At 41.2% G+C, this 25238-nt stretch overlaps 1 protein-coding gene across 5 annotated transcripts in view; it reads left to right on the top strand.

The window, feature by feature from the left end:
• Window positions 1-25238, top strand: part of FRAS1 (Fraser extracellular matrix complex subunit 1) — a 428720-nt gene that overhangs the window by 169129 nt on the left and 234353 nt on the right. For all 5 annotated transcript variants that reach the window (XM_045857864.1, XM_045857867.1, XM_045857865.1 and 2 more), the window contains exons 5-10: window positions 5827-5986; window positions 7708-7841; window positions 14459-14542; window positions 18769-18870; window positions 19177-19368; window positions 23884-23973. In XM_045857864.1, coding sequence (XP_045713820.1) covers window positions 5827-5986; window positions 7708-7841; window positions 14459-14542; window positions 18769-18870; window positions 19177-19368; window positions 23884-23973 — 762 coding nt within the window. The remainder of the gene's footprint in view (window positions 1-5826; window positions 5987-7707; window positions 7842-14458; window positions 14543-18768; window positions 18871-19176; window positions 19369-23883; window positions 23974-25238) is intronic.

Below are 25238 nucleotides of genomic sequence, written 5' to 3' on the forward strand. Positions count from 1 at the left end.
GCAATCTTTGCATGGACGGCTCTGATGGCATATCATTTGCTCTCTCATTTTATATATCTGCACATGTGCAACCTTCCTGTCTTGATTTAAGAGGCCCGAAAACACTGGCATTTTCTGTATCTTTAGAATGACCTTCCTTGCCTCCTACCTAAGCTGGACTTAGCACTGAAGTGTCTCCAGAGTAGGTGCTCAAGGAACATTGATGACCAGAGGACTCATACAATGAGTAACCCCGTTTTCTGACTTACTCACGTACTCGTCCCCAGGGCACATTGGTCATTGACCAAGTGTCTGTGTGGTTGGGCAGCCCTAGCACCACAGATCTGCTGATGGGTCTGTTAGAAATCTACTTGGCCTCTTTTTTCTGGGATAGTTCAGAAAGTCTTCCTTCTGCCCGCCTTCTGTGCAGTTCACCCTTTCTGCTGTAGCACATAACGTGCAGAGCTCTACACTGGGTATCTGTGCGTCATTTTCCCATATGCAACTTTCAAAGTACACTCTCTCAGAAAAATGTTACAATTATATTTCTGGTATTTGAAGTAACTGAGAAAAGAGCTATGTTTAAGGAATGATAGTTTGAAAGAAAAAAAATTGCTAGTGGTCTGCTTCTTCAAATAGAGATAGAAAAATGACTTGTGTTTAAGTCAACATGAAAATCTTCTAATTTTAGTATTAATAAAGTCAAAATGCTCATGTGTCTAGTCTTCCTGTTGTTCCTTTACTCTCTTTTTCTCACTTCCTCTAGATTGTTGCCAAATCCTTCTTAATACTGTTTATTGTTGTGAGGTTAAATGCTAATCTGGGTTTGCTCTGTGTCTCATCTGTCACTTGTATCACAGGTTTTCTTCCTGAATCTTGGATTCCCTTGAAAAAATTGTTTTCTGCCCTTTCAGCTTGCTTGGAAAGCAGTTTCCAGAGTACTTCCTCTCCCACGGAACCTCAGTAATCCTCTCTAGCCTCTGGCTTGCATCCCATGGGGCAGCTGATGGAGACTCTCTCCCAGTAGCTATAAAACAGGAACTTGGGACTGTGATCTGAAGAGGAAGCTTTCCCCTAAGAGAGATTTAGAAGGGGTGTGAAGATAGAGTGAGTGTGGCAGGAGGGGCATCAGTGGCCATGCCCCCAGAGGATAGGGCTGAAACAAAGCAAGTCTACGACGGTAGCACTCAGTCAGCACGAGGAGGCCATGCCTGAAGGAAACAGCTGAGTCTCACGCAGGACCGCCCTTCCTGTGGGGTGGGTGGCCCCTCCTACAACTGGCACTCCAGCCAGTCAGGACAAGTCTCTGCGATTTCCCTTGAGTGAGGAAAACACTCGAGGCTTTTGGTTGACTTCACGTTATTTGACAGCTTTACGTCGTCTTATTATAGCCAGTGTATGGGGGACTGTTTCATCCATGATGTCCCCAAAGCTGTCCTCTCAAGTGAGTGTTTGGATCTCTGCCTGGTCTTGCCAGCCAGACAGGGAGACAAGCCTGAAATATGTTTTCTTAAAGAGGATTGAGTGTTTTCCCCCTGTTCTTCTCCCCACAAATTAGCTTGTGAAAGGGAGGGGAAAGGGTCATTAATCCCCTTTCTTCTCCTCTGCACTAGTTTAATACCGACTCTAGATAATGTTGTGTCTGAGAAGGTAATGCTTGAAGATTCACGAAAAAAGGAAGTGGCAGGTGGGAACACCCTGGTGCCCGCATCTAATTGAATGGAGGAACGTGGAGGGAGAGGTCTGCTTGCTCTGCCTGTCTGTGAGGCTAAGAGGAGACCTAATTTATGTGTGTGGGGACAGGAATGAATATTGAATTCTGCAGCCTTGTTCCCCTGAACCTAGAGGGTGTAATTATAATACACACTGAACATTCCCAGATACTTAGTATTCTACCTCTATAGCTTCATCACAGGAACAAATTATATGAAGAAAAATTATTCTGTGGTTCTGTCACTAAGCCAGGTAAATACTTTACGATCTTATCTTACCTTTGGACTTATGTCAACAGCCAAACCAACTTGTTAGTGGCTGTGTAGAGGAATATATTTAAAATGTTGTCTGCAGAATGTGCTTTTCACCCAGTGTCAAAAGCCCATGTTTTCTGAAAGTATTAATGAGGTTCTGATGGCATCGCTAAACCCGGGTCTCGTGGGAGCGTTGCATTGTATAGCTATTATTCTTTGATTTTACAATGCTCTTTTTGTTGCTACAGTGTTTATAAAAAATCAGGCTTTTGTAAATAGGTATATAGAGCACTGATACTTTATATATGATATATTAGCATCTGCTGAACCCCTTGATCTCTAGGTTTCCTTTGGTGAGAGGGGTGTCACCGTCTTGGAGGAAGAGATGGAAAAGGAGGGGCCTTAGGTGACTTCCCCCACCCCCGAGTTAGAGGGGGAGTGATTCCTTCACTCTGCACTTGGGGTCAGTCACCACCTGGAGCTCATTCTGTGGCTCTGACATCAAGTGATGCAGGCTACCTGCCGAATGTTCTGCTATTCCCATAATTCCCCTGCTTGCTGTGAAGGGAGAATCCCCTGCTTAATTTTATGTCTCTTGAGTAAGATAATAAATTTACATCATTAGAGAGTCTGAAGCTACCAAAGAGGTTAGCCAATGCAGCCCTCTCATTTTACAGATGAAATTATTTGGGTGATTGACAGATTGTTATTATAATTAATTTTGTGGTCTCTGAAAGGTGGTGTGATTGCAAATGTTTAAGAAATGACAGTTAGCAATTCTGAGTAGTCAAAAAAACAAGCTCTTGTTTTAATGAAGTAAAATGTCTAGATGTTTAGAAGTAATCTCCTAATTTGTAATATAATAAAGAAGTTCACTTCAAGCTGTTTTATATCTTAAAATTTTACTGTACTTAAGATATATAGATGATTCATCAGATATTTTAAACAGTAATTTGCTCTCTGGTGACAAAAGTAAAAATATGTTTATTGATGAAAATTTCAAAAATAGAAAAGTATACAAAAGGAGAGAAAAAAAATCTACTAGTAATCCCCAAACCCTAAAAACCATGGTTACTGTTCTTTCCGTTTTGGGTGGAGGGGGTGGCAGTGGAGAGGAACAGATACATAGATAGATGGATAGAGGCGTATGTTTTTACATAGTTGTAATTATGTTGTATATATAGTTTACATCTTGCTTTTTAAATAGAATATTATGTTGTAAATAATTCCCTAGCATACTCTTGGAGAACCTGATTTCCTATTAGTAAGCTTTTGGGTAGCTTCCAGTTTTCACTAAAATGTTTCTAATTTTCCTGTAAAGAACAGCGAAATGGAATTTCTTGTATTGAAACTTTTCTGTGCATCATTGACCATTTTCTTCATATAACTTCTTAAAAGTGAGAATAGTAGGTCAAAGCATCTAAGTGTTTTGAGTAGTGAAGCTGTGACATCTGTGGTCCTTATTAAATCAGTCTGTAGTTGTCTGTGTCTGATGACAAACCTGGTTGGAATATCGTAGGCCAAATGTCAACCCCAGCCCCAGCCTGGGGCTGAGTGATTCCAGGTGCTGCAGTGAGGAAGGCCTTGGGCAGGAGAGTCTCACTCCACTGCAGCTTCACCAACGCTCAACTACGATGCATTTTAACTCTTCCCATACCTGAATTTAAGTGATAGTATCTATTTTTTATTTTAATTAATATTTCCTTTTGATTTAGAAAGTTGAATATTCTATAAGCTTATTGCCATTTTTTCCTTTGAAAAAATGAAGTTTTTATTGCTTGCCAGTGTTTTTATATATCAGAGTTTCATTCTAATTAATATAATATAATAAATTAATATAATTTGCGATCTTTAAATCAGTTTGTCATTTGCCTCTTAAGTTTGTTTATAATGTATTTTGACAGGCTTTTTAAATTTTAATTGATCAGAACCTATCAATTTTTCTCTTATAATTTCTTCCTATGCTTTCTGCTTAGGCCTTTCAAAGTATAAAGGTCAGTTGCCTCCTGTGAGTAGTTGTAGGCTTGCCCATGTATATGCTCTGCTAAATTTGAAACTTTTGTATATAATTAAAGCAGAAGTCCACGTCGATGGGAGAGGACATGGGCATGCATGCCCATTCCTACAATCACAGTGGGCACACAGGCATGAAGAAGGGGAAGGCTGCCCATGAACTCATGAAATGGAAATTGGAGAGAGAATTGAGCTGCTTCTACCTGCCACCCCCCTGCTGGCTCTTTGATAAACTACCTCAAAGCTCAGATTTAGAAAGATTCAGTTACTCACCCATAGTCCACAAAGCAGGCAGGGCCGAGCTGGGATCCAAGGATGTGCAGGCATCCAAGGAAATCCTTGGTTCGTCTGACTCAGCATATTACTTGAATTACTGTCTTCTTGCGTCCCCAGTAAGTCCACTTAGAGGAAAGTAGTCTTCATGGCAATAAGGTGAGGGCTTGGTTCCCAAATAGTAAAAGGACTGTGACTGCCTATTATCACTGCCCCACAACAGCACTGGTTATTAATAATTCCAAAACGTCAGATTTGGAGTGCTTGCAACCAGCCAGCAATTTGCAGAATAAAGAGGTGCTGTTTTGTTTAGGTTAGACAGAGTTCTTTTGTGTTTGAGAGAGATGAATAATTAATTATTCTGGACACTGGCTCATTGAGAAGCAAGGGGACTTTATTTCCTATGCTTCTCAGTAACACAGACGTAATCCCCAGATTATGTTAGGTGATAGAGCACCTGGAATGTGTGATGTTTTTAATAGAAGCCCATAGTGATTTGTGCTGAATCAGATATCATCATATCCTATATTTAACAGAGGCAAAGAAAAGAGGGTGCCAATATTTAACAAAATGCTATAGGAAGAAAACTTTATTTATTAAGCTAAATTTTCCCCTACCTCTTCTAAAAGATCACCATTTTTCCATCTGCCACTGAAAGCATATTTTGACAGTTATTTCCCTAAACAATCAACATATTGGTAACTTTTTATACTTGGGGCTCACCTCCTTTTAATCTGCGTCACATCTGAGAGTGACTTACTTAGATGTTTTTGGTCCTTAGTAAACCATATAATACCTCAGAACAGGGGTCTGTTAGACCGCTGACACAATGTTAGCATTGGGAACCTTGCATCCTAGTTTAAGGTGGATTTGGGACATTGTCCTGGTGTAGATGGGCACTCTCCCAGGGTGTGAACTAGCTGGCTCTGCAGTTTGTGTGAGAATCTATTGGAGCAGGTGCCTCCTGCTGGCTGTCACACTTCCCCAGGACTATGAGATTACTGGGACAGAGGAGGGAGAGGGTGGGGGATGGGGGAGTGGGGAGGGCTGGTGGGTTGAGGGAGAGAAAGAATATGAATAAATGTGGGAATTAATCAGGGTGAAAAAAGAAAGAAAGGGGGAGGGAGAAAGGGAGGAAAGAAAGAAAGAGAAAGACAGGAAGGAGGGAGGAAGGAAGGAAGAAAGAAAGAAAAAGAGAAAGAGAGGAAGGGAGGAAGGAAGAAAGAAAGGGAATTGGAATGAAAACTATTGAAAACAATATAACCATAATACAAAATTATGTCAATGTATGTGTATGTGTATGCATTTCACTTTGAGCTTTATAGAATTTCTTAAATGATGAGATTGAGGTAATTATATTTTCTTTTTGTGGTTTTCTGAAAATTTCAAATCTGAATCTTAGCGTAATAAAAAAAATAGCAGTCAGTTTTTAGACTTGGAATATTGCAAGCCCTGGTTTCAGCCCTGTAGGCTGAGAGTGTTCTTCATCCTGTCCTTAGTTCCGTCCATCGTTTAAGAAGGTTGGTTTGTGTTTGGCCAAATGAAAGCCTATATTCTGACAATAACCTTTCTCTTTTTTTCCCCTAACGCCCAGCATGGGACTGAGTGGGCCGCTTCCCAGTGTAGTGTGTGCTCCTGCACTCAAGGGGAAGTCCGATGCAGCCCCCAGCCATGCCCACCGCTGTCGTGTGAACACCAGGAGCTGGAATTCATCCCTGATGGCAGCTGCTGCCCCATCTGCGTGGGCCCTGGGAGTGAGTACCAGCTTGTAGAAAGATTCCCTCTTTGCCTATGAGGCTCACCTGGTGACATCCCAGCTCTTTTCTTTCATGCTCAATGTGGTTCAAAGATCCCCAACCACATTTCTTATTAGAACAAGATTTAGCCTTGCACTTGGCAGGAAGGGATGTTGCAGAGAGTGCGATTGGAAGACATCTTTAAGCTCCATTCCAAACTTGGGATCCTGCAAGTCTCTGATTCATCTATTTTGCCTTGGCCAAGTGCGTCCCTCTGCATTCATAGCTCCTGAGCAGGCAGGGAGGAGGGACAAGATCCTCTGATGTGACTCCACAAGGCTACCTCCTGCCTCTTGGCAGAGAGAAGAATGAGCAAATCACTTCTGCATGTAGTACCACTGTCACTGATGCTGCTGCTGGTCTTTGAGGTGACACAACACTTTCCCTAAGACACACAGAGTGGGAAGCAGGTATTTCATTTGTCTTTACTGCACCTCTGCTGTGGAGACTATGCCTGCCTGCACACCGAGGCCCACTTCATTAGGCCAGGGCCCACTTCCAGGCCCTCTCCTTGGAACTCACTCTTGGTCTAAGTACCCTTTTATTACATTTACAGATATGCAGCCGCTTCCATGTATATAACTAAGTAGTACACACTTCACAATAAATATGAATTATTGTCATTGCTGCATTGTTCTCTCCTGGCATATAATAGCTAAAATGATTCTTTTACCTAATGGTACCTGGAAGCTGTACTCTATTCTTGCTTTTTTTTGTTGTTCCTTTTAAAAAAATGCCTGGTTTCTTTTTGATTCACCGTTATTCCATTTCTGGCGATCTCTTACCTTGGACGACCATTCCAAGGGTTAAAAACTATGTTAGGAAGTGATGGAAGTGGGATGCTTGCCTTGTGCATTTCAGATGTCACTCACCAGGAAAGGACTGGAACTGCTTGAGGTCAAATAACCCAGCAAATAAAAATGCTTGAACAACAGTTTAGGGGTGGAGTGGGGAGTAGGCTGTCTGAGTTTGTGGGGTCCTTCCTTACATTTTAGGAGGCTTTCTTGTTGGCTCTCCATGAAGACAAGACATTGAAAGCACTTTGCCTGGAAAGACTGGAGGATCAGCCAGGGCCAGCTCCATAATTTGCTGGGTGGTGTGCAAATTGAAGAAATGCAGGGCTGCTTGTGCAAAAAGCCAGGGGGTGGGGGACGCTTTTTTTTTCTTCTGTGGTCTTTCCAAGCCTGTCATGTTTTAAACCTGCAATGTAATATCATATTCCCTCAGGAACAGAGATACCTGCTGGGGGAGGGGAGGGCAGAGACCTCCATGGGCTCCCTGGACCCCACCCTGCCACTTGGTGCTCAGGTCACATGCACTCCCCTGGCACCCTGCCCAGGTCCGGGCTGAAGTGGAGGGTGGCGGCATTCACTGGGCATGGGCTTGGGAGCAGGAGGCTGAGAACCCATCCCAGAAGGCAAGGAAGCAGTGGGAGTTGGGACTGTGCCTGGGCTGAGGACCAAAGCCCCAGTATATGCTGTGTTGTCTCATGGGACTTCACTTACAAAATAGGGAGAGTTGTTAACTCCATACAATGACTGCAAAGCATTAACCCCTAAGAACGGCCCCCCTTCTTTGCTTTGGGCCTTGGTCACAGACTCATGCAGTCAGCCTGGAATGGGCAAGTCCAAGCCCCCGCAGACCCCCCCCCAGTAACTTTTATTTCTCTGACCTTCCAGAACCCTGTTCTCCTGAAGGCCATGTGTTTCAGGATGGGGAGGACTGGCCATTGAGTCGGTGTGCCAAATGCGTGTGTAGAGACGGGGTCACCCAATGCTTCACAGCTCAGTGTCAGCCTCTGTTTTGTAACCAGGTAAGGAAGACAGCCTCAGAACGGACCCTCTGCAGCCTGGGAACTTCGCCGTACAGGGACATGGAGTCCCTCCTGGGATTGTGTCAGGCAGGCCTTGGAAATAAATGTAGGAGCGAAAAGCCCGGGCTGTTTTGTTCCTCTCATACTTTTGGAGACCACCACTGTGACATTTCTTTTACCCTGAGAAGCTGCAGTTAAGCCTAATTACCAGCCATTTAGGCTAATCACCAATATGAAATTGAGCCTTGAGGGTACCCGAAAAGTCACTTCCTGCCCTAGTTGCAGCTGTTTCAAAAATGTCAAGCCCAACATCTGGAAAATTCATTCATATTGATCAGGTTTGTTACTGTTTGTCAATGCAGAGGTTTATGCTGCATTTTGAAGGCATGTGCATGTTTAGACATGATTATTCACGTGTACACTATTTAATTCTTATAACGATTGATTTTCTCTGGAGTGGTTTAAAGTAGAGGGAGCTTATTGTTCATTTAAAGCTGATCTGACTTTCAAAGCATTGGGCTCATCACACAAATTTTAAAAAGAAAATCAATTGCAAATAAATGTAGTATACATGATATTTTATAGGTTTTTTTCTTTTTACTCTTCCAGAGACTCCTACGGTGGTTTCTTGGCAGTTGACAGATAACCACGAAAGGAGTTTGCCTCCAGTGGAAAAATAGCTCATTTTTGATCTAAGAAAAAGCTGGAAGCCAACATTCAGTTGATACAGAGCAGCACTTTGTGTCAGACAAACCAAATCAATAACGTGGCATATTGTGACAATCGGGTGATATTTTTAAAGGCAGACAAAATGCAATTAGACAAGAAATGCTAAATGCCAAACAAAAGGAAAATGCATCTAGGTGAAAGACTAGATCGAATGGCCCACGCGACACCAGCCATGCTCTTGTCACATCTCCCCGTTCATCACAGAGCCTTGTCCCGGCTTGAAGGTTGCAAATGAGCTTCTGGGTAGAGTCACATAGTGTCTTACTTTCCAAGACACTGTTGTGTGGAGGTATTTGGATTTACACATTGCAGGGCTTCGTCTGCTCTGGAATGAAGGGTAATTAAGCAGTTTGCCACCATTATGATGAAGGAGGTGGGAGAAGGGATGGAGGAAACAGCCCATTGTGACCCTTTTCTTTAAATCTTTAAAAACTTAACCACTGGTTCCCACTTTTAGAAACATTAAATATGAATTCTAGCTTCAAATGGCAGCTTCCAACACATAGCCTGCATGGTTTAAAAGAAGGAATTTGGTACTGTACTAGAGAGCTAGTTGATATGCAAGCATTCTGGAGGCTTGGAAATAGGTTGATTTTAATCACTCTGCATCATTAAGTCTATATTTCTGTCTTGACATAATTTTCAAAAAAAAACTGTCATATTATTTAGAACTATTTTTTATTTAATATCAGTATTAAATATTGGATGTTCTGATGATTAAAGAGGTGCTGTAGAATAAGCATTTTTGACAGAAACATTATTACCATTACTGTTTATCATCACTACACATTGGGCATTTATTATGCACCAATCATTAAGAGCTTTTATAATTCTCATAGCAGCCCTATGAAGTAGGTGTTATCATTATCACGCCATTTTACAGTAGATAAAACTGAGGTACAGAGAAGTAGGCCTCTTGCTCAAGGTACCAGAGTTCGGAAGTGTCAGTGCTTCCAACGTAGGCGGTTCTACGTCACCACCTGGACAGGCCACACCTGACTTGTGGTTTTAACCGTTGTGCTACATTGCTCCACACGATGATGAGATTCATAGCATTTATAGAGAATAATAATCACAATAACAATAGTTGCTAATACCATTGAGCATGATTCTGAGTATTTTATATGTGTTAATTCATTAAATATTTTAAAAAACATAAGTTCATCAGGAGAAATGTCTTGAGCTCTAGAAAATTTTGATTTTTTATAAAGATTTTATTTACTTATTTTTAGAGAGGGAAGGGAGGGAGAGAGAGAGCGATAAACATCAGTGTGCAGTTGCTGGGGGTCATGGCCTGCAACCCAGGCATGTACCCTGACTGGGAATCGAAACTGTGACACTTTGGTTTGCAGCCCGCGCTCAATCCACTGAGCTACACCAGCCAGGGCTGAAAATTTTGATTTTTAATGTAAGGGTTTTTTTTATTATAAAAGGAATTCATAAGGAAAATTTGGAAAAGGCAGAAAGAAAATGATCAACCATATTCCTGTCATTCAAAAAGACCATTATAAACTTGTTTTGTAATTCATTTCAGTTTTTTGGTAGGCAAAGGTGGATGCATCTGATTGTTGGCATAGTTATAATCACATTTTAGAAGTTGGTGAGAATCCTTGATGAAAGGAGAAGTTTCTTGTGTTCAGATAAGGAGCAGTTCCCTCAGTGAGTGCTGTAGCTGTCGAAACTGCTCGCTCTCAGTTGTTGTCCAGATGCCGTGTGAGAAGCTCTCGGACCCAGCCATGTTTCTGTAGGCTCATTGCAGTGGCCTCTCCGGTCTGCTGAGAGCTGTTCCTGACACTGTTACTGCCACTTTAAAAAAAATACTATAATTTTCCCATTTCCAATATTGATTAACCTGGGGAGACTGAATTTCATCCTCGGATTTTTTTTGTCTTCTGAGCCACTAAGTATTTAAGAACCATTTTCTAGTTTTCTGTATTTATGAAAGATACTGGGGCGGGGGGGAGTCTAAAATTGGGACGATTATGTTCTCTTTCCATCTCAGCCCTATGGTCTTCTTTCCATTGAATTCTAGAATTCAGTGCCATGGAAGTCAGTTTTCTGTTCCATTATATTCAGCTAGTTTCACTCTGTTGGGTTCTTGCCGGATGTTTCTTCATCTTTATAATTCAAACATTTTCCCCAGAAAATGGAAAATTTCTAGGTGAGGTGTCTTTTTATACATTTTGCCTGGAACACTGTGAAGCCCTTTTATCCTGTATTCCAGTTTTTGAAATGTTTTCTTCAGTTATAGCTTTGATTAATTATATTTTTCCAGCTGTTCTCATTTCTTCCGAAACGCGTATGATTCTCAGGTTGCTGCCCTGTCTTTCCCGTCATTATCAATCATGTTCTCTCTCATTTTTTGCTCTTTGTCTTTCTCTGGCATTATGGAGAGAGCTGCTTGCATTTGTATTTAATGCCTTCAGTACTGATTTTAATTTGAAGATTTCATATTAATTTTCTTTTGATTCTTCTTTATTTCTTCTATCACCAGTTCATCTATTTTTTATACCAATGCTTATTCTTTCTTTATTACTTTCTGCTTGTATTTAATAAAGGTTGCCTTTTCTTATATCTTGCTGAGGTTGTAAAATGGCCTTTGAGTCTTTTCTTTGAGATCCTATAGTAAGTAGTGTTCAGAAATCTGCTATTCCTGGAAATCTTCAGAATGTTATTTTTTTAACTTGTTCTTCAGAGTTTTCCCTCAAGTTTCTTTCTTTCTGTTTATTCTTGATCAAGAGAAATCTGCCCATACCCACTGCATGAAGCTGCAAGGGTAAGAGGCCTGCCCTTGACTAATTCCCTCTCGGGGAGCCTTAAGCAGATGCTAAGAAATGTGCGTGTCCCCCTGGCCCACGGGTCTGGCGAGCTTCACGTGGTGTAGCTCTATTGAACTGAAATCACATCTTCCTAAACCCACTCCTGAACCTCCTACATGTTGAATAAAGGACACGAAATCTGTAATCTCCTGTTTGAACTGCTGCAAAGGACTCTTTCTATCTCTTTCAGTAACTGTACGCTTTCCCTTTCAAGGGGTCCTCCTGCTCTCATCCTGGCTTTTCATCACTCCCTCTACCTCCTCCAACACATAATGCCTACTCTTTTCTTTTGTTTTTAATTTTTGGGCTCTGACTACATGTAGAAAAGGAGATATCAAGGCACCCCGACTGCCTAAAACAGCAGCAGCCACACACTGGAGGGATGAAGACCCTGTTGTGTTCAATATAGGAAGGCAGAGAGTTGGGAAGACATGATGATTCTTATTTCTATTGAGGCTTACAAAGCAAAGGAAGGCCACAGAATGTCTGTGGTCCGTGGGACTTCCTCTCGGCAGTGGCAGGAGGTTGGCTATTCTACTTTTTGGTGGTGGAAGTTTCATCTTTTTCTGTTTTTTCAGAGATGTCATAGTGGGAAGATATTTTATCAAGAGCTGTTAGCCATACTACACTATACACTTTTTTTTTATCTTAAGTGTTTTTATGTAAGGAATGAGGAAAACCATAATTAAATATATCCTAAATGGTAATTCAATGTAATGACATTGATCATAGACATACATATTTTTTACTGGACTCCTGTGATAACTGAGGATAATATACTAGTACTGGGGTTAGCAAACTCTTCCAGATAGTAAAAATTTCAGCTTTGTGTGCCATACAGTTAGAACAACTACTCACCTCTGCCACTGTATCACAAAACCAGTTGTAGATAATGTGCAAATGAATGGGTATGATTGTGTTCCAATAAAACTGAACCTGCAAAGACAGGTGCTGGGCTAGATTTGGCCCATGGTCCATAGTGTGATGGCACTTGTATTAAACTGCACATTGGGAGAACAAATCTATGTAGAGCAGAATGATGGGATTCAGGTGTATGATAGCAACAGAGATGTGTTAAAAAGCCGTTCCTATTTCTCTGACCCATCTGGCTACTCACTTTCTTAGTTGCCTCTCCAGTCTAGCTTATAAAGCATCAACCCAGATGGGATCTTACCTCCAAATCATATAGTTCTCTCATACCCTGGAATATTTTCTCTTTAAATGCTTTTCCTTCGTGTCCTTGTTGGTCTGTATTGGTGGAGAAAGTTTCTGCTCTGTCAACAAATTATATAATTAGGCATTGCCAATAAGAATTGGAAAGCTTGATTTTCCTTGTACCAACCTCCACATCAGCAATTCCTCCCTCCCCATACTTTCTTGTTGACTCTATCACTGCACTTGGGTTTAGTCCAGGTTACTAATGGTAGATTGATAGTAACTTAGTTCTTCTCCAGATTTGTGACCATGTCCTGACTGGTATGGCTCAGTTGGTTGGGTGTCATCACACCAAGAGGAAGTTCTAGTCAGGGCATGTGCCTGTGTTGGGTTTGGTCCTGGGTTGGGGTGCATGTGAGAAGCAACCAATTGATGTTTCTCTCTTTTTCTCCCTCCTTCCCTTCTCTCTAAAAATAAAATTCTTTAAAAGATTTGTGATCATGACATTTGTCCCCTGTTTAATTAACATTGTACAAGTTCATTTGTTTATTTCAATAAAGGCACTGAAGAGTGTGATATTTAAACTTTTAATTTATTCCTCACTGAAATTTCATTAAACTAAAGAGTTCTGAGATCAAGAACTGCTCAGTAATTCCAATCCATGCCCAATTTTCACATGTCCTATTAAACATCAATGGTCAATATTTTGCATATAGAATCAAAAGAAATAAAATAATCTAAAGCTTAGAAACAGTTGTTAGTTTGATTATAGTGGTTCAGGTGTTTCAAATAAATCCTTTCAGAAAGTAACACATTAATCTAACTCATCATACGTAATTGGGGTTAAGGAACTACCAAACTACGACTGGAACTTTCCAAAAAAAATTAAGGTTACTTGACACACCCCCAAGTACAATGGCCATTTCCTTGCAGAATGAATTCCTCTGCAGAATGGCCTTGCAGAGCAACCATGATAAGAAAATCTCATTTTCTGCTTCTAATAAGAGAAGAAAGAACTATTTTGGAGGTATTCTGTGTATAAGATCTACCACTTCTCAGTCACTGAAACTTGGTTTCTTCTAACCCTCCCTCCCCTAGCCTTAATTTGTTTATCTTGTTGCCCTTCTAGAAGGATATAGTGATAAGTTAAAATGAGAAGCTGACTTTTTGATATTAAAGAGGAAATTGTTGCTATGAAAGTTCTTCTTAGGGAAGCAGAGACAAATGGTCTGATAGTCTGGGCTTGAGGTAGGGCCATTAGAGATGAATACTCACTGGCTTATTCTCAGATATCTAGAGAAGTGATTAATTTCTTTTCATGTTAAGGACCTCCCTAATGCATATGTGTAAATATATGAATTCACATAAGAATGAAAAAAAAAATGAAGTAGTATATGAGGGATACCTTCTGTTTGAATTTAGAGGTAACTCAGCAGGAGTTTAAATATTCTTAGGTGCTGGTATGGTTAGTGCTTTTAGTTTCCACTATTGTCCATTTATTATTACTGGGTCAGCTGTGTGACCTTGTGTGAATCATACAACCTCTCTGGTCTTTACCTTTCTTGTCTGTAAAGTGGTGATAAGAGCATCTACTTCATAGGGTCCTTGTAAAACACTTAAACAGTACCTGCCAAACACTAAACACCATTATGGTTATGGTTATTATTTGTGCTTTTATTTGTTCTTTGAGGACAATGAAACTTAATGAATGTGCAGGCCTCTTAATAGTCACACTGACCTTGACAGTGCTAATTTATGAAACCACCAGGTTACTCATAGACACTAAATGTGAGGAAGTTGCTGTTTATGGATGCTTGATGCACACCATTTGGTTGGCTATGAATAACATTTTTCTACTTTTGTGGATTTTATTAATGTTTTCTTTGCTGGATTGTTCCTTTTTTGGGTGTGAAGGATGAAACTGTAGTTCGAGTTCCGGGAAAATGCTGCCCACAGTGCTCTTCCCGCTCCTGCTCTGCTGCTGGCCAAGTACATGAGGTAACCTTTGATGCACCCCACATGGGTGATTTCACATTCCTTTTCCCATGTCTGCCCTCCGCTCTTCCAACTACTGTACCTTCTGCCCTCATGTCGGACTCTGCCAGGATTAGCACCTCAGTACCTAACCTGCTTTTTTTTCTCTATGTGGAAAGCCTTTACGAAAAAATTAAGCTGGAGGAGATTAGAAATACATAGGAATGTGCTGGCAAACAGCCCCTAGTTCATGAACATTGGTGAACTTACTGTTCATACATCTTGAAGGAAAAAAAGGACTATCACTGGTTACTCTCAATTTACACTTAGATTGGAGGCTCTGGGAATGTCTGTCTGCTTTGGTTGGCTTTTATGTACTGATATCCAGAGACAAGGTTGCTTGGCTTACACTGGGGTGGGCATGGGGATGGTAAGTGAGAGAGGGTCGGGGGTGAGGAGCTGGTGGTAGTGGATCCTGCAAACTTCAAAGTACTACTGAGGCAGCCTGGATAACTACCTCATTGGTAGTAGGCAACAAATAAAAATGAGCTCAGCAAAGTGAATGAGTCAATAAATATTCTGTTTTAGGAGTGCCCAGTGAGCCAAAAGAGGGTTACATTATTCAAAGCCAAAGAACACGTTAAAAATAAATCCAACTACTTCTCTTGCTTATCAACCAATCTAAGGAAGACTAAATGCAAAGGAGCTCATGTCTCAGAGAACCTGGAACTGAGTATTAGGGGATTGTGTCACAAATTATAGATGGATTGCATGAAATCTGAATGAAAATAACTAATTGGTAAAAGGTTTTGTATAGTCTAATACAGTCACCACGTATGTGCTAGACTAACTTCTTGCAGAAGAGCTAGCCTCTGTGTCTGTTACAGTATTTTGGGCTGCAGGTGACAGAAACGCTCCTCTGAAAGTAGCCTAAAAAGAAAACATTTATTATCTCATTTAAGAAGTCCAGAGGTAAGGCAGCTGCAAGATTGATCAATTCAGTCTCAATGATATCATCAAGGACTTAAGGTCTTTCTGTCTTTTCACCCTGCCACCCTCTGCATGTGGCCTTTGCCTTCCATCCTGTCTCCTCCAGCCCGCAAGATGTATTCCTCAGTTCCAGGCAGCTTATCCTCACACAACCATTGCTAAAGGCTGGTGGAAGAAAGGAGTGGTATTTTCTTTCATGTGGAGAAGAGTCTTCCTTGACCTCTGCCTCTAGCAAACTTCTCCTCAGTCCCCTCAGTTAGGACTGGGACAATGCCATGCCCTAGCCACAGGGGAAGCTGGGAAAATAAATATGTGGCAGAGAGAGTTGGGTTGCCTGACAAAGAAGAACTACAGAATGACCATTGATTAGCCAGCAAACAAGACCTTCCTATTCATCTTCTGGGTGTCTGGCATAGGGCAGGCCCTCAATACATCTGTTGCATGATGACAATGTAATGAAAATGAACCCAGAGTTTCCTTGGACATTTATTTACTTTGTTCTTAGAAGCTGTTGCTGCCTAAATGATACCATTTCTCAAGAGCACATTCAGTGTGGCTCAATTAAAAATTATAATAAAGGGTCAAGATGGTGGCATAGGTAAACACAGCTCACCTCCTCACACAACTTCATCAAAATTACAACTAAAATATACAACCATCACTCAGAATCATCTGAGATACAGCTGAATGGAAGTCTGACAACTACAGAACTAAAGAAACCACATCCATCCAGACTGGTAGGAGGGACAGAGACACAGAATAGGCTGGGCCCACATCCACGTGTGATGGATAAAAATTCAGGAGGGATATCTCAGGAGTGAGGAATCCCAGACCCAACACCAGGCCCAGGGTTCCAGTGCCAGGAAGATGAGTCCCCATAACTTCTGGCTGAGAAAACCAGCAGAGATTGAGTTGATGGAAGAAACTTCTGGAGTCCCAACCAGTTCTTAAAGAACCCACACACAGAGTGAGTAATCAGACTCACTCCTTCTGAGCTCCAGCACCAGGGTAGCAGCTTGAAAGGTACCAGTGGCATACATGGAGAAACTGAAGTGTCTGTCCTCAAAGTGAGAGCTAAGGGACAACTTTTTCCCAGACAGAAAGGCGGGTACAGCCTATTGATCCTTTTCTGAACCCTCCACTGACAGAGCTGGCGGGCTGGTGCCATGTCTGAGACTCCATCAACCTGGCTAATACTGTTTGCCTCACCCGGGGGGTTCCCTGAGACACCATCCTACCAAAATTATGGGACAACACAAGCTGCTTTTCCAGACAAATTATTGGTTTTGGTTTATGCTTCACAACTTCCTAAATCCTCTCAAACAAGCAACAGCCAGCCACAGTGAGCCCCCAACCCCTGAGTGAGCCCTCTTGTTAAAGGGTTCTGGGCTCAGTACTAGCGGCAACCACCTTAGATTCACAGCTTGGCTTCTCCTGTGAATCTTCAAGCCCAGCACAAGTAGCAGACATATCAGATTGCTTTATAGACCAGGAAGGGTGGCCCCAGGAAAAACAGGTGGGGGCTGACCTTGGCCTCCACCACCCAGAAAACCCCAGAGCCTGCACAGCCAGTGGACAACTACAGACCATGTTGGAGCACCACCACCCTGCCCCCACACAGCTGATCATCCACAGAGGGCAGAGGTTGGTAGTCAGTGGTCACAGCTAGTCCTTGCAGCTGACTGGCCTGGGTAAATCCCTCCCATTGATCTGCCAACAGCAACCAAAGCTCAACTATAAGGAGATGTACTCAGCCCACAGAAGGGCGCACCTTGAGTACCCAGCTTGAGTGACAGGAGAGGCTGTGCTAGTGGATCCTACAGGACACCTACTACATTAGGCCACATTACCAAGACAGGGAGTCATAGCAGCTCTACCCAATACATAGAAACAAACAGAGGGAGGCTGCCAAAATGAGGAGACAAAGAAACATTGCCCAAATGAAAGAACAGATCAAATCTCCAGGAAAAAAGAATTAAACAAAATGGAAATAAGTAATCTATCAAATGCAGAACCCAAAACACTTGTTATAAGGATGCTCAAAGAACTTAATGAGGACCTCGACAGCATAAAAAAGATCCAGTCAGAAATGAAGGATACACTAATTAAAATAAAGAACAATTGACAGGGAAACAACAGTAGAGTGAATAAAGCTGAAAGTCAGATCAATGATTTGGAACATAAGGAGGCAAAAAACAATCAGGATGATAAGAAAAAAAATCCAAAAAAAATGAGGGTAATGTAAACAGCCTCTTGAACAACTTTAAGAGGTCTGACATTCACATCAAAGGGGTGCATCAAAGGGGTTCCAAAAGAAGAGAAAGAGCAAGAAATTGTAAATCTATTTGAAAAAATAATGAAAGAAAACTTCCCTTATTTGGGGAAGGAAATAGACATGCTAGTCCAGGAAGCACAGAGAGAATCAAACAAGATGAATGCAGAGTCCCACTCCAAGACACATCATAATTAAAATGCCAAAGATGAAAGAGGAAAAGAGAATCTTAAAGGCAGCAAGAGAAAAGCAGTTAGTCACCTACAGGGGTGTTCCCATAAGACTATCAGCTGATTTCTCAAAGGAAACTTTGCAGGCTAGAAGGGATTGGCAAGAAATATTCAAAGTCATGAAAAGCAGGAGCCTACAGCCAAGATTTTCCTACCCAGCAAAATTATCATTTAAAATCAAAAGGCAGATAAAGAGCTTCCCAGACAAGAAAAAACTAAAGGGGTTCATCATCACCAAACCATTATTATATGAAATGTTAAAGGGACTTATGTAATAAAAAGAAGATCAAAACTGTGAACAATAAAATGGCAATAAATACATATCTGTCAACAATTAAGTCTAAAAACTAAACTAAGCAAACAAGAATAATAGAAATGGAATCATCAGTATGGTGAGTATTTTGATGGTTGCCAGAATGCATGGGGGTAAAATGGGTGAAGAGGTGAGGGTATTAAGAAATACAGATAGGTAGTTGCAGAATGGCCATGGGGATGCAAAGCACAGTATAGGAAATGGAGTAGCCAAATAACTTGTACACATAACCCATGGACATGAACAATGGTGAGGGGATTGCCTGAGGGAGTTGAGGGGTGCTGGGTGGAGTGGAGCAAAGGGGAAAATCAGGACAACTGTAATAGCGTAGTCAATAAAATATAATTTAAACCTTGTAGTAAGAAATTGTGTCTTAATGCCTGTGTTTGTATTTAATATATGTGGCATTTAATTATCCACTTTCCTTTCAACCTTCTTTACTCAGCATGGTGCTCAGTGGAAAGAAAATGCCTGTACCACATGTATATGTGACCGGGGTGAGGTCCGGTGCCACAGGGAAGCCTGCCCTCCACTAAGATGTGAAAAGGTACTCGGAGTACATAGCTGGATTTTCAAAGTTTTATTCTGGGTCACTTAAGAAATGCATTTCTTAGTCCAGTGTGTCCTTCGAGGGAATCAAAGTTTTATAATGTTTAGTATATTAGATAAAGATATGAAAGACCTGCTTCCCTGAAAGGAGGATGAGGTGGAAGGGGATGTGCTTCAACTGGGTTAGGCGGGGGAAAGCAGCAGAGTACAGTGGTGTTTTATGTCCTTCTGCCCCACTAACTCAGATGTTTGCACGCTCTCCTGAGCATTGCCCTTCACCCGCCATTCTTTCTTGTTTCCTCAGGGTCAGAGAAAGGCTCAGCATCATGGGGAATGCTGTGAGCAATGTGTATCTCCCGTCGGAAGCTGCTCACACAATGGGATTGTGCGGTACCAGGATGAAATGTGGAAAGGCTTGGCCTGTGAGTTCTGCATATGTGACCATGGCCAAGTGACCTGCCACACTGGAGAGTGTGCCAAAGTGGAGTGTGCCCAGGTAAGAAGCAAAGGCATTTCCACTTGGGCTGTAACAGCACTCTCCAATGGGATAGGTGGTCCCTTACCTGTTCCTTACCTCTTGGCAGCAGAGGGGACTGCCAGGTTGACGGCTCACATTTCAAGAAGCCTTCTAGTACAAAGATTCTGTGGTGGAATTTAAATGTCACTATTTGTTCAGACTAGCTTGGAACAGTCCCCATAGCTTTTAGCTCCCAGTGCATCTGGTCAGATTGGAAGCCCTGAGATAGGCACATGAAAGGGAAGGACACGATGTAGGACACTAGCCTATCAGTCAGTGCAGCTGGGCCTCATCGCTGGTGGCAGGCCCAGCTGGCTGCGGTTGTGAAACAGAGGCCCGCAGGTGCACCAGTGGCCCGCCTTCTGTTGCAGGCCACTGGCACCATTTGGGCAGAAAGCAGAGCCAGCCCCCAGGGGCTGCTCCTGTGGATTAGGAAAGAGAATAAAATGTGTTTTTTGTTTTGTTTTGTTTTAAATTAGGGGGACCTTTATAAGTAATTAGCTCTGTTCACCTCTTGACTTCTGTTGTCTGCTGAATTTCTAGAAGTGTCTCACAATGTGGCCTCTGTTTGGACTATAGTATACTGTAGGGTTATTGCTTTTATTTTTTTCCTTTTTGAACTCAATTGTTACCCACTGCTTTTAAAATTGTCTTTTTCTCTCTGCCCCCCCAACCAAACTCCCATCCGCCCCACCAGTTTCCCTCAGGGTTGTGAACTTGAGTAGCTGAGGAAACTCGGGAGATCTGAGGCACTGCGTGTCTGTGAAGCCATTTTTCTTTCTAGTTCTTCCCCACATCGCAGCTCCTCTTGACACTGAGCCTAAGGAGGAACAACCTTTCAAACAAGGCTGTCAGTGACAACGTTATTTTTCATTTTCCCTCCTACTTCTAAGTCCTGGCAAAGCTGAGACATGTTTAAGTAAAAAGGGTCTTACTTCTTGCAGATTTATTTCTCCCCACTCGCCTTTTCATTTCTTGTCTTTGTGTATATCAGGGGAGTCAGAATGGTTGGATGAAGATGAGAAAAACCCTAATCAGGGCCCTTTTCTCTCTCCTTCTCTCTCAGGCTAAGGCTGGGCTTCCTGGCCTCGGCCGTCTGCCCAGAGGATGCTGGGTTATTTTCCAGTGTTTTAATTTGTCTCAGATTTTTGTGTTTATGGAAAACATGGAAGAGATGATCCTGGTAGGGTGGGTCCTTCAGCCACCTATTTTGTCAGGGTGAATGAAGAGTCTCACTCAAAGAAAATCATTTAACCCACAGCCCTCAGTGTCAGTGAATTTCCAAGTGCTTTCCTGTGCTCCGTGACACCTAGCTGTGGCAGCATAAGCCAGGTCTTCTCTGCTCTTAGGGAAAATGGGGAGCAACTCTGACATAATTGGAGAAAGCCTTGGTATTCCTCAAGCCACCCCATATGGAGCACTACCTTATCTCCTTCTAGTTCCATCTCCCACCCTCACCTCATCTTTTTTATGAGTTAAGGAGTTGTAATGCCTTTAGCTTATTTCTTCAGATCTTTAATCAACTAAATTGCTTTCTTCTGGATTACTGCCCATTTTCCTAAATTTTGTTTAAGGAGCTGGGTTCTAAACTGGAAACACTATCAGAAGTGAAGTTTTAACCAAACTTGAATCTTACAAAGAATATCCCTTAGTCTTATTTCCATGACATACTTCTGTACATAACGACCTTGGTCGATGACCTTGGAAAATCCTGAGCTTAATTTTTCAACTTGTGTTTACTTGGAGATACAAAGAGGAATAATACACATTCTGATCTATGGGTTCCCAACTTTTGGGGAAGTTAGATATGTAAACAGAAATTATAATGTGTGGTGGCACCAACAGTTACGCAAGTATGGATTAAATGCGTTTGAGCACCCGAAGAAAATGACTATGCCTGCCAAAGGCAGCAGTAAAAATATGCTACTGGTGTTCTGTTCAGTTCTACCCCACTTCCTTGATATTTTCCTAAAATATCAAGGTCATTAGATTTCTAATTTTGGATACCAAGGGTGGATTAAATCTAGGTGTTTACATGGCCGTGAAAGTGCATAAAAGTAAACACCTAGATGAGGAGGCAAATTGTGCAGCTTCACAATTGTAATAATCATCACACTGGTTATCAACAGCATTGTTCTGGGTGGCACTGAAATCAGCAGACAATATTTCTTTAAAAAGGAGAAAATGGTATGACCCTTGTCTTTGATGTATCAATCAAAATCCCTAGACATTAGAACATATATAAATCAATAGTAGAAAGCACACTGTGATGATTTTCATTTTCTATATTTTATGTTACCTTTGAAGATAAATTCAGATGAAGAAGTCAAATTACCTTTTTTTTTAAAGACCTAGCATTTATACAAGATGAGGCAAAAGTAGATTTACAGTTGTGAGTACCCAAAAGGGAGTTTATTCTTGTATTATTATTTACTACTTATTGTATTTTTATATGAACATCTATAAACCTACTATTTCCCCACACTCCATATGAGGCATACAATTGTGGGGGCATTGACAGGAGCTTGTGGCAAATGTGCAGAAAGGGTACATGCCCAGATGTGAGGTGCCTGTACCTTATCCAGGCAGTTTCCTTTTCCAGTGGGCATGTTTGTGGACTCACAGACTTTTGTCTGGTGGATGGATGTAGGTGTGATTCAGTGGGGAGGGGTTAGCAGACTTCATCTGGCCTCTGCAGCAGAATCTTCTCAAAAAGAGAAAAATTAGTTTTGTTTCACAAAGCCATTTTTCTCAAAGCCAAAGTCAAAAGCTAATGGGAGCAAGCTCCCCGCCGCAGTGCACTGACACAGTTTGGAGCGTCCAGGCTTCTTCCATAAATAACAAATCTATTCAGAACCTCCCACCTTACCCAAACGGAATCTTTGCTCCCCAGAAGCAGGGCTTGCTGTTACTTACAGACACATTGAAAATTCAGAACAGCTACTTTCTTTTCTTAATTGGGGTGGTGACGCAGGCTCCATTTTCAGTTTTGTTTCCATGTATTGTAGCAGGCACTCCAGAATCTTATGCACTTTGTCTTTAGAAGAAGCACACATACTCCGTCTCGTTTCAAATACTGTTTTAAGCAACCTGGATTACATGCCTGTAAACCCCCATATGCTTTGATAGCAAATTTCACTGTGTTTCTGGGTTATGCCTTCACTGCTAGCTCATTTGTCACGATTCTGCAAAACAATTTATATGTAAATACTTCTGCTTTCTATAGCACCCCGTGCTCTCCACTGGCCTCTGATTGGCATTAGATGTTGATGGAAAGCAATCTGTAGAACTCCTTTTGTTTTGAAATAACACTTTTAGACACTACAGAAAGTTATAATCATTCATGTATTTTTGTGTTTCTTTTAACTGTTTATATTTTCCTTCATTAAAATAATACATTTTCATTTTAGGAAATCGAAGACAAGAAAAGGTGTAGAGACTTTAAAATCCATTCATAATGCTACAATTCAAAGCAATCAATGCTATTTTTTATATTTTTTCTTTCATGCACAGCATTTTAAACATAAAATATCATTGTGATTATTCTGTTTATGCTATTTTCCATGATTCAATTTTTATTTAACATTGTCTCTGCACTTTAAATGTAATGTAGGTTCCAAAGTAATGTCTTCACCTAAAGATACATCACTCACTATTCTTTAGAAAATAGATATACTTACATAGTGGGAAGTGCTTTAAAGAATACTCTTTAGCTCGTAGATATTAGATGTTAATATGTGTAGACAAAAAATTATAAACAGATAATGGGAATTAGAACTGCAATGAAATTATACTAAGTTACAAAATTCACAATTATTTAATTTTATAGCAAGCATTTATTATTTTGTGATGAAAAATAAAAATTTTGAAATTGTTGACATTGGGGGAAGGTACATCGATAAAGCTTTGAAATTAAACCAGTATGGCATTTCTTTCCTCTAGTAATTTTTTACATAGTGCTTGTTAGATAACAGTTTTAGGATACAGAACAGCCGTAGTGTTCTACTGTTTAACTTAGGCCTGAGACCCCATCCCCGTGTGTAAAGGGATGTGACTGATTTTGTATTCAAGGGAAAGTGTTGGTTTGATTTGAGCACTGTAAATGAAACCAAATCACAAGCTCTAACTTTGTATATATAAGAGGGCCTGATCTTTTCCTGAAACTCATAACTTACTAAGACTGTAACATTAACCTTGACCATTCTTGTTATTCATGTGAGCTCCTGGAGGTCATGGTGGGAAATTATGGAGGGACCTGTGTACAAGTCTTGCCAGAACTGGAAGGAAAAAGCATTTGGGGGTGCCTGGTGACTGTATTGACTAGACTTTCCATAGGAAGACAGCGCAGGGGGAGATGGAGTAAGTTGGGGGCCGTGGTAAAGGAGAGTGCTCAGAGTTTTCTATTCCAGTCAGAGAATCCAGCTGCTTTGAAATTTAGTACTGCTACCTGGGATGCTAATTTGATATGTCTCTCTGCAACCTTTGTATCTACAGGGTGAAGAATTAATTCACTTAGATGGAAAATGCTGTCCTGAATGCATTTCAAGGAATGGCTATTGTGTTTATGAAGAAAATGCAGAATTTGTGAGTATTGGGCTAATAGTTGAAGCCTATTAAGAATAATTCAAAATCAATTTAACAAGGGGTATTAGCTTCTCATTCCTTTCACCTATTCATATATTCAACGAATGTGATTGTGGACCTACTATGTGACAAGCATTGGGGATACAAACGCGGACACAACCAGCAGAGTGCATACTCTCGTGGAATTCATGCTTTAATGTGGGGACACAGAAGACAGAATACTGTCTAGACAATAAAGCAGCTTAATGGGGCTAGAGGGGACCTGGGGTGGATGGAGATGCTCTTTTACATAAAGTGATCGGGAAGGTCCTCTCATGCAGAGAAATTTCAGCCAATTTTTTCAGCAAGTGAAAAAAGCCTGAAGAAAAAGTTTGCTTGGAGTGTTCAAGAAACAGCAAAAAAGTGGGTATGGCTGACACCAAATGACTGAGAGGAAAGGAGTTGGAGATGGGGTTCAGCAGAAGCCTGGACACAGTGATAAAGATGTGCTTTACCCTGATGCAGGGGGCAGCTGCTGGGAACTTCTGAGCATCTGTCCTCAAATGCTGTGATCTGGCAAACTTGTGAAAGGGTCATTTTGGCTGCTGCTTGGGCAAGAGACAGAGGGGTTGAGACTGGAAACAGGTGGTCCAGTTTCAAGATTTTGCCCCCACCCAGAGAAAGAGTGATGGTGGCTTGATCTAGGGAGAAAGTGGTGAAAAACGATCAGGCTCTAGATTTATTTTGCAGAGAGGAGTGAAAGAATTTTCATGGGATGGATGTGTTGTGAAACTATTTGCTAAGGTTTTATTTCTCCCTATATCTGTACTTTTTTATTATATATCCAAAGGAAAAAATATTTCCCTTGATCTCTTCAAGTTAACTCTATTTATATAGCCCATATTTTCCACATAATGTTTAATAAATTCACTGTGTTCTTAAAAATATGACAGTTGGTCATAAATACAACCACTTCATTGACCAATCAGAATAGGATTGTAAGAATTAAGATTAGGTATGTACTTTGATTTGTGAACTGATTCCTACACACTTTTCTTTGTGATTTGGGTAGCTTGCATCTGTTAGCTTGCCAGTGTTCTTTGCAGAGGCATTACTGTGTAGGGTTAATGTGAAGGCTCTGGGTTGAAATTCCTACTTTGCCACATACTGTGATCTTGGACAAGTTACTTAATCCTCAGCTGTAAAGTAGGGATAAAAATGGTACTTACCTCATGGGTCTATTGAGATGATAAAGAACTTTAGAACAGTGCCTGGCACACATAAAA

Source organism: Phyllostomus hastatus, unplaced genomic scaffold, assembly GCF_019186645.2.
Source record: "Phyllostomus hastatus isolate PE091 unplaced genomic scaffold, TTU_PhHast_1.1 phas_scaffold_1674, whole genome shotgun sequence".
In the NCBI taxonomy this organism is placed as follows: Eukaryota; Metazoa; Chordata; class Mammalia; order Chiroptera; family Phyllostomidae; genus Phyllostomus; species Phyllostomus hastatus.